We start from the raw sequence: 9,651 nt of genomic DNA, 5'->3' as shown, positions 1-9,651 counted from the left end.
CTTGTCTAAACACTGAATGTGGAACCACATTTCACCCGTTGGTCTTGCGATCTTGACAGCACTAAACTCGTCTTTTCCAACCGACGTTTGTAAATTCTTGAAGTATCGGGCGAAGAAAGAGAAGCCGCTCAATCATTTGGTGGGTACTGTTCCAACGCGTTGCCACGTCCGCGATAACAGTAAGTGGCAGAGGAACCTTTTGAAGTTCTTTTAGCTTGGCTTTTCCTTTTGCGCTCTTGTTGAAAAAGGTAACAATCTTGCGGAAGCTAGCAACATGCTTTCGTGTTTCACTCATCGCCTTCTTCATTGCGTCCATCAGCCCGACTGCTGCACTTGCACTTAGACACCCATCTAGAAGACCTTCATCCATGCAATCGTCGGTTTCTAGATCCACTGACTCAGCAACAGACTCAACAGAAGAAGTAACTTCCAGCGATATAAGACCCAATTCGTCTTCTAACTCACCAATAGCTTCCAGCTCAGCCTCCGGATCTTCCACCCATTGTTCATCAGTTTCATCGGGCTCTGCTAGAACACCAAAACTCATCTGCTCGTCTGTTTGAGCTGCCTCAACTTCTTCCCACGATTTTGAGAGAGCTCCAGACACAACAAGGTGCAGAGAGTGAGCCACACAACCGAAATGATCAACTTCCAAGTCATTACATGCCTTTACAATATTTGCGCCATTGTCACGTATAATTTTTGTCAGACGTAAACTATCAAGACCCCACTTTTCCATCAGGCTGCGAATTAAGCTCGCAATTCGCGTACCAGAATGTTTTCCAGGAAAACTGACAACCTCTAGAGTGAAAGACATCAATTTAAAAGCTGTAGTCACAAAATGAATAGTTAGCGCAAGGAAACTTTCAGTTGTACGTGATGTCCAGATATCGGTAGTGAGACTATAGAATAAGGCGCATTCTATAATTTCATCTTTCACCTCCGTTCTTCTCTGCGCGGCATGCGTTTGTAGACGTTCTGTGATCGTGCGGCGAGACGGTAACTCGTAAATACCATTTATGGTCTGGATGAAGGTCGTAAAAACCTAAGTTCTTTGTCTTCCGTAATTCCCAACGGCCGCAAGCACTTATTTATCCAGTCAGTTAGCAGTCTTGTAGCCATAGCTTCCTCCGCCGAATTAACTTTCTTGGACTTTTTGGTTGGTGAAAGGAACACAGTACTAGACATTCTTTTAGACGCTATCGCGTCTTTCACCAGTTTGGAAGCATCCTTTCGCTTCATGTTGCCTTGTAATTCAGCTAGAACTTTAGGATGCTGTTGGCCAAGATGCTGACGGATGGCAGCACTGCTTCCCGATTTGTACTTGAAAGTTGCCTTACACTTTGTGCAGTATGCCATATCTGCATCTGATGATTCCCACTTCGACTTCCCCGCTGGTAGATGCGCGCTGGGGGCAACTAGCATGACGAAGGACCAGTAGCCTTGTTTGTGCTGGCGCGGCATTTTAAATAAAGGCAGATCCGGGTGCTGGGGCGTTGCATCCTCCATAGAAACACTTTTTATAGAGCTCCAAGAAATGTATTGTAGCGATCCAAACCAGAAAGTAACTTCTATCTACAGTAAAAGATAAATTTCCAGTGTAACTTCCACTTAACAGTGAATAGATCCAGAAACGTAGCTTCACTCAATCCAGTTCAAGTAGTCGTCAAACAAAACCAAATTCTCCACACCCCTCCCCAGCTGACACCAGTGACAGAATAGTTCCACCCGTCGATCACCACAAAGAACAAAATAGCTGGAGTAGAATGCCCTTCGACAGTCAAGTAGCTAGTTGATCCTCGCGAACACTCCGCTCTTGTCCTATTCTGTTGTGGGGGAATATGTGGCTCACATAATACAGATGTTCCAAAGTTAACGTCCTTAACGTAAACTTAACGTAAAGATGGGATCAAATTTTATTTTACGGGAACTTCCCGTCCCTTAACGTCCCCATCCCTAGTCGGAAATGCCCGGTAAGGGCGGATGTGTTTGATGAAAGTCGGAAAAGCTTAAATTCTCATTCAAATCTCCACTACATCCTCACAGAATATTGCATTATAACTGTCGGCCAAGATGGCTACGCATTTTCAATAGGATCTCGGCAATCTGGACGGAAGCAAATTCCAGTTCGAATACGCCCCAAAGAGCCGACACGTATAATACGTGGAATTAGACCCCAGGCGTGATATTTTGTTCAATGTCTTAATCAGAAGAGACCGGTTTGGCTCACATTAAAGGGAAAGATTGGCAGCATTTGTTTTTTTGAAAATTATGAAACCATAGCAGTTTGTTATGTTTGATTTTGCATTTAGAGCAGCTTTTGACTTGACGAAGATCATGTATACGATTCCTTGAGGAGATACATACCCTTCCGATAGCAATTAGATGCGTACCCTCTCATTGTTGGCGATTACTTATCTGCTTGGGGGTCTGAGCCCCCCTTAACGTCTATTCACTTACTTCGTGAGATAAACGACGCGCTGTAGGACACCACGTTTAAGTTGGCAGAAGGAAATAGCAGGCCATCAAAGTGACATTAATAAGCAGCAAAATTGACAAAGTGTGAAGACGCCCAGGATGTATTACCGAGGACTTTGAGGCAATATTTGTGAAGGACGACGAATTCGAGAATGGTACATAAGATGGCAAGATACCGGTTAGTACAGACTAACTCGGCGGGGCAATAGTACTGAATATTTAACTCTGCATGGGGCGACACAACATTGCAATGGAGCGTCTAGAGGGTAACTTTGGTACAATGCCTCTCTTTGATCATGATCCCAGTTCGTCATTGTTCCAATTATCATCGTGCTGTATTCACATTAGCCGAAAAGAATGTTAGTTGTAGTTCTCACCTTCACTGAAATCATGAGCATATAGCTGGGGTGAACAGAACCCATAGTCAAGCAGCTTTCTATATTGTATACAATATTACAAAAGAAAAGATGGAAACGTTCTTTACTTCGCTTTCCGTAACCATATTCCGACCTTTGACAAACTTGATCAAATTTGATCAATTCGTTGATTTTTTGGTAGATCCCGATGGGAAATAGATTCTTCCGTTTCTTTGTCTTTCACGTATATCATACTTCTGACTCCGCCGCTATGATGTATAATTTGGAATGTGCAATCTGGTACATCATAGCGGCGGAGTAAGACGAACCAGATTGTTTGTAACAATGTTAAATTGGACGAATGAACGTTTGTACTGGATAGACACCCCACAGAGAACCCTATAGTGTGCAGTCAAACTTTGTTCTTTGAAAGATTTGAGGCCTCAATCATGAAAGTGCCACCACATCATAACCATTATATCTGAGTTCAATTTCTGTACGAAGAAATATGAAACTTGTTGTATGTGTAACAGATATATAGCTGCAATATCGTTCATCAACAGTATTGAGCGGTGCCAACTCAACAGGATTAATCGCTTAATCGATGATGGGCGAGTAGAGCATAATGTAATCGTGACAGTCATAAAGCTGTTGCGCATCAAAGCGTTTTGGAGTTCTCCAAACATTACGGACCGATGCGGACCGAGTGGAATGGTGAAAACAACACCGAAATTTTCGATAGGCGACGTTTACAGCCACAAGTTTGAGCTCTACCGCTTCTTCCGCGCACAATGTTTCCAGAAGCTCCAAGCCCCCACTTCTCAACATTTTTTAAGCCTGACGAGAAAGAGTAGCAACAACAAGGACGAGCACAGAGAGATTTGCAGCAAATTTGGTCGTGCAAACCGCAAAGTGGGCTGGTGAGTCGTTTTCAGATATTGCAAAATATATCATTTTAGTTGGTTATTTGTTTGTACTGAGTGCTTCTATCTTAATTTCAGTATTTTTTGGAAAGGATGCTTTTATCTTGGTTTCATTAGAACTGGTTTGCACTTAGCATTGGGCAATCCGTTTTAAGGCCTGCTCTGTTTATGTCGTGCGGTGCATGTTCAGCACTAAATTTGATATCGCACATCATCTGGATGCTCAATTTGCTGTTTGATCTCATTACTTAAATTTGTGAGTCTAGCAAGATCAACTTGAAATGGGTCTTAAAAGCAGAGAGATATTTTCATCGAAAACCATTCATTCTGCGTCGACTTTAATAGTGTATACTTAGCACTGAACCAAAGCGCGGCCAAGTTTACATTAAATGAAGTTGTACCTAGAATATTTGACTTTAATGAAATAGCCACAAGTTTTCGAAGAAGACTTTGTCAGATGTTAGCAAAAGTTAGTGCTGTTAAATACTCACAAAGCGATATAATAGTACATCAAACTCGGATTTACAATGAAACATTAACCACGCATTTTTTGCCTCTCGTTGTGCTTCGTCTCCTGCACGCGGATAACTTCGGGCAGCACGTCCGCGGCTTCAACGAAAGTGCATCCCAAGCCTTCGGCAACCGAGCACCGTGCACCGCGCCCGCCACGAGAGACTTATCTCGTCGACGATTTGGAGGAAGTCGACAAAGGAGCCAGGTACTCCTTTCCGAGGATGGGAAGAAGTGAAAAATGAGGTGCGCCAACGGCGCGACGTGAGCCCTGCTCGAACCTTGCGGACACCGTGTCCGTTTCCCGGCTTCTCGACTTTCGAGGGGAGTGGCATCATTACCAATCGCCTCGACGAGGCACAGGAGCAGCCGTTAGGGGCTGCCCACAGGGCGGCTATGCGCGCATCCACGGTCAGTCCGGCTAGCGCTCGGCGGATCTCGCTACTGAAGCAAGGAACGCAATCAACTGATCGTTGGGAGTCTACGTGGTCGGTCCCCGCCTACTAAACAAGCTGAGCTTGACAAGCAAAAAGCTCTCCTACTTATTTCCTCAACAAATTCCAATAAAAGGTACTCCACGCTCAAAGAGGAGACACCCATGTACCCGCGATGCGGACGATTCCTGTCTTGCTCGCCCTGGCAAAACTGCTTCAGATGGCGATGAGATCTTTGCGCGATGGGTGCAGAGCCACCGGAAACTCTCCTCGCTGTCTAACTTACAGCCGAGCCACCGGAAACTTTCCTCGTTGTCTAACTTACAGTAGGTGGACGTGCGCGTGGAGCGCCATCTTAGGTTCGCGTTTGCTCAACTCAATGCGCAACGTTGGCTTCCTTCGTATTGTCACCCTGCGACGTATAGATTTATCCATCACGTTCGTGGTCTCTCACACGGGTAAGTCTACGACCACAGTAGCTCATGCACATAGCTTGAGCCCATATCATGGCCCTTCGGCTTCCCTGGCTATTTCCGAGAAGCGCGAGAGGCGTACGATGACGAGGAACATTTCTCTATCCATAAGCTCAATGACGTTTGGGAAGTCTTGCGGAAGTGGCACCTCATATTCCCACTAATTCTTGGAGTTTGGGTAACCCGCCACTTCACAAGATATTGGGTTCGACCCTGTCGACGACATCAACCCACAATGCACTCCACGTGGTAGTGGACGCCACCATTCTTATCGACAAGTGTCGGCGGCGGACGACGACGATTTGGTCGATCGCGGTCGGTGACTCGCGATGCTCTTCGAGCTCAGGAGGACAAAGTCAATCGTCATCGGCACTCTGCCGAGCATTTTGCCGTGGTCGCGTCCCGTTGTGCAGAAGACCGGGAGAGCTTGGAGCACTTTTGCACCCACTGCCTCACGTTGCGGACTATCGTGCTCTGGCGAAGCGGTTCCTAGCCGTCGAGCAGAAAAATGCGTCACTAATTGCTACGGTGGAGCACCTGGTGCCATTGGAGATGAAGATCGTTGCACTACGTGCTCAAACCCAGATGCTCATCAGCTTCTGGGTGGTCAAGCGCCTGTGGACGCTGATCCAGCACCAACGCTTCCACAATCACTTGCTTTGGATCCCGGTAAGGCTTGAGCAAGCCCACATAAACCACTGGGTGGGCGTGCATCTGTTTTGGAAAGTGTACCGTATACGCAAAGCCACGACCCTAGAAGGACCGATAAATCGTGAACGGAGCTTTGTCTTAACGACAGTAGAAATTGCATATGTAGAAGTTTTGAGCAATTAATAAAACCAGGTCTCCGACCTCAAAGTTTTCAGCATTTCTTCTGCTGCTTCATTCTGCATACTCCTTCTGCATGTCTTGGCTTTCAGCAATCGCATCGTGAACGTGTCGCAAGACGCTCAGTCTGTTAGACCGGAAATCATCAAAATCTTTGCAAACAGCGAGGGGGCCGGCATCAGCTAGTCGCTCGGCTTTTCTTCCCCACCAAGTCCTGCGCCATGAGATGGCGGCGACAGCGGAACGCTAGGGTGAACGAGCCCGTTTATGTAGAAAGGCGCGTCTAGCCGGTACACGAATGCACTGCATTGTTCAGAGTGAGCTCTACGAGTAGCAGCATGGCGCTCCGACTCATCGGAGCCTCAGCGCAGACGCTACGAGAGACGTACTCAACGACGCGATTCTCGCACTCAGCCTGACCATCGAACTGCGGATGGTCCGCTATTGACATAGTCAACTTGGGTCCCAGCACCCTGAACATTGTAAGAAATTCTCAGTGAAGCGTGCGTCTCTATCAGAGCAATTGGCCCCGGGAGTCCATGTTGTCGAAAGACACGATCGACAAACAGTGTCGCTGTACCTAAACCGTCGATGGTGTTCGGCACTACTGCAAGATGAGCCGTCTTGCTCAAACGGTCCACAAAGACCACTACACCCGAGTTGCCCGCCGAGTCATTCGGCAGGCCAAACACGAAGTCCATAATACCGGAATGGTACCGGTCTTGCTCCAGGAGTCCGGAGCAACGCTACGCGTATATGATCACCCGCGTATGCGGCGTGGATCAATCCCGTCACTGACGTCATCAGAAAGCTCAATATCCGGTTTGCATAACAACGCATCAGTCAAAGCATTCTGCTTTTCTGGCTTATTGTTCACCTTGAATTTAAATTCGGCGAAGAAGGAGAGCCATCTGACCATCCTCTACGATTGGTGAGGTGACTGAGTCGCAGTGCGTAGTGACGCATGATCTGTGTAGATCACAAACGGCTTGGAGCCGTGCAGGTGGACCCTAAACTTGACAATTGCATACTTCATCGCAAGTAATTTCTTGTCGTGGACTTGGTAGATCTGCTCTGAGTCTTGAGCTGGCGAGATTCGAACGTGATCACCCGATCTCGTCCCTCGGTGTCTGCTTGCAGCAGTGCACAGCCGATGGCAAAGTCCAAAGCGTCACAGACGACACCGAAAAGACGATCGCGGCCTGGCAACGCTACTATTGGTGCATGAAGGAGGCTGTCTTTGACCCCGTCAGAATCCTCCCGATAGTGGGTGTCCCAACACCATTCCGCATCCTTCTTAAAAACATTCTGCCATTCCCGCACACTTTGCGCTATACTTGTGCAAGTAGTTGGCGAGGCCAGGCCACTTGCGCAGACTTTTTTGCTCTTCTGAATCGACCAGTCTACAATGGCTTTGAACTTAGCGGAAACTGCTCGAAGACCACGCTTCCCAATGAAGCCCCCTAAAAGGGTTTTTCTTCTGCTTTAAAGATGCACGTATCGGCATGAGCACACAGCTTATTCGTGCGCATGCACTCGAGCACCGCTTTTTCATGAACGATGTGGGTTTCCCCATCTCTTCTCCAGTGCCCCGCGCGAATGTGGACAAAAATGTCGTCGAAGTATGTCTGTCAATTCCCAATGGGGCCTAAACGATCGCGTCACAAGGCGATTAAATGTTACTGGTACATCGACAGCCCTTGGGGTATCACCAGCCACTACCAGAGCATCCCGCTCGGTGTACTCACCGCTGTCAGCGGAATATCACTCGTCCTCATAGCAATGGGTAATACCCATCGACTACGTCGAGTGCGCTATACTTTGTACATCTAACTATTATGTTCTGGAGAACATCCTTTCCAGGATTCGGCTTCTGTGCCGGAATGGTGGCAGCGATGAGCTTATTGTAAGCGTGAACGATACGTCACTTGCCGTTCGGTTTCCGGACACAAAACTTGGGTGTCGAATGGGCAGACTTGCTTTCACGCACCATTCCTGCCTCGTGCTTCGCACGGAAAAAGTCGTCAATGACGTCTCACTGCTCCTTGGGCAGGGGCCATTGGCGTGTTACGAAGCATTTGGTTCCCGGAACCAGGTCGATCTCATGATGCATACCTCTATCAGGAGATAGGACCGACGTGGGACTTTGGAGACGACGTCTTGAAATTTCTTTACCAAAGGATACTACGGATCCGAGGGATTCTCCAGGATCGAAGATCCACTTTATGTATTCAGCACCTTCTTGGTGTCTTCCAAGACAGATTTAACCAATAGCGACAACGAGTTGATCTCCTCATCCGGTCATATAATGAACAATTCGGCAAGCCGTCTGCCTCCAAGGCACCGCCAAACTCTTCAAAGGACATCTCGTCCAGCTCAAGAAGAGCATCCACCGCGGAATAGTCTCGAGGCTGAGGAGCCGCCACCCTCCCGTCATACCGATGACGAGGGTCTATTGCTGTGCGCTATCGTCTACGGTAGATACATCTTGAGTAGGGAAGGACGCCCGGAGTCTTGTAGCGGACATATGTCGTCGCTGTCGCCTCCTCGCAGAGGGTATACGTCTCTGCGAAACTAGTGTGGACACGCAGATAGCGTCGTCTAGTGTTCCCATTTCCTGACCCATTGAAGCTCTGATGTTGTTAAACACATATGCTATTCCCGCAGTCTCCGTCCAGTGGATTTCGTGCCACTCCACGCGCATCGAAAGGACCTTGCCAAGATGCATCAGACCTCGTCCGACCATATCACTCTCTGCATGCAGCAACTGCTTCAAAACGTGAGCAGTGCTCAGTGTGTTACGTACCAGTCCACGCGCATCACTAGGGCCTCGCCCTCGATGCCTCGGACCTCGTCCAACCATACCACCTTGGCATGCAGCAACTGCTTTTTTACATGAGCAGTACTCAGTGGGCTACGCGCCACTCCACGCGCATCACAAGGGCCTCAACCTCGATGCCTCGGACCTTGTTCGACCCTGCCACTCTTCAACTGCTTCGTAACGTGAGCAGTACTCAGTGGGTTACGTGCCACTCCACGCGCATCACTAGGGCTGAGAAGTCGATGCCTCGGACCTCGTACGACCATGCCACTTTCAACTGCCTCGTAACGCGAGAACTGCCCACTGGGTTACGTGCCACTCCACGTTCAGCCCGCGAGCCATGCCCGAGACCCTCGTCAGATACACCTGCGGTGTTCGTCAACTCGGATATTCCGATATCCAGCATCCGGTCCAGTGCCCGCGCCAATAACACTTTTTCTTCCTAGCAGAGGTTGGGTCATGACTCACCAATGCTCCGCCAGGCGACGTGCGCGTTGCGCCCAAGGTTTTCGACCTCCAGTCAATCCATGGCTCATGGTGTTCCAACCATGCCATACCAAGGAAAAGGTCATACCTTGAATCCAAGTCTAAGACTAAGCAGCGCTCCACGCTATCAAAGTCACGAACCTTGACATACGAGTTCCACACGGACCCTCTGCACAGAAAAACAAGCCCCCGTCGCTAAGCGAACAGTGGCAATGTCACTCAACCGCGCTTTCAGCGCCTCAGCATACAGCTAACTTCCTTTCATCGTGGACTGTCGACCATAATTGCCCGACACCCCGAAAAGGATAAGGATCTTCCATGGCTTCTCAAAGCCCTTCACCT

General features: G+C 48.4%; 3 protein-coding genes across 3 annotated transcripts; all 3 read right to left on the bottom strand.

Moving 5' to 3' along the window:
* Positions 1–61: 61 nt before the first annotated feature.
* On the bottom strand, positions 62–739 carry PHALS_08179 (Ribonuclease H-like domain; the record flags this gene model as incomplete). Its single annotated transcript, XM_024723481.1, has 1 exon — positions 62–739. The coding sequence occupies one exon, from the start codon at positions 737–739 to the stop codon at positions 62–64; it is 678 nt and encodes a 225-aa protein (XP_024574453.1).
* A 278-nt stretch (positions 740–1,017) lies between these two features.
* PHALS_08178 (uncharacterized protein) lies at positions 1,018–1,509 on the bottom strand (the record flags this gene model as incomplete). Its single annotated transcript, XM_024723480.1, has 1 exon — positions 1,018–1,509. The coding sequence occupies one exon, from the start codon at positions 1,507–1,509 to the stop codon at positions 1,018–1,020; it is 492 nt and encodes a 163-aa protein (XP_024574452.1).
* A 1,922-nt stretch (positions 1,510–3,431) lies between these two features.
* On the bottom strand, positions 3,432–3,662 carry PHALS_08177 (uncharacterized protein; the record flags this gene model as incomplete). Its single annotated transcript, XM_024723479.1, has 2 exons — positions 3,432–3,482; positions 3,528–3,662. The coding sequence occupies 2 exons, from the start codon at positions 3,660–3,662 to the stop codon at positions 3,432–3,434; spliced, it is 186 nt and encodes a 61-aa protein (XP_024574451.1).
* Between the last annotated feature and the right edge of the window lie 5,989 nt (positions 3,663–9,651).

The sequence above is a fragment of the Plasmopara halstedii genome (genome assembly GCF_900000015.1).
Source record: "Plasmopara halstedii genome assembly, contig: Scaffold_322, whole genome shotgun sequence".
Classification (NCBI taxonomy): Eukaryota; Oomycota; class Peronosporomycetes; order Peronosporales; family Peronosporaceae; genus Plasmopara; species Plasmopara halstedii.
This window is presented reverse-complemented; position numbering and strand designations above follow the sequence as displayed.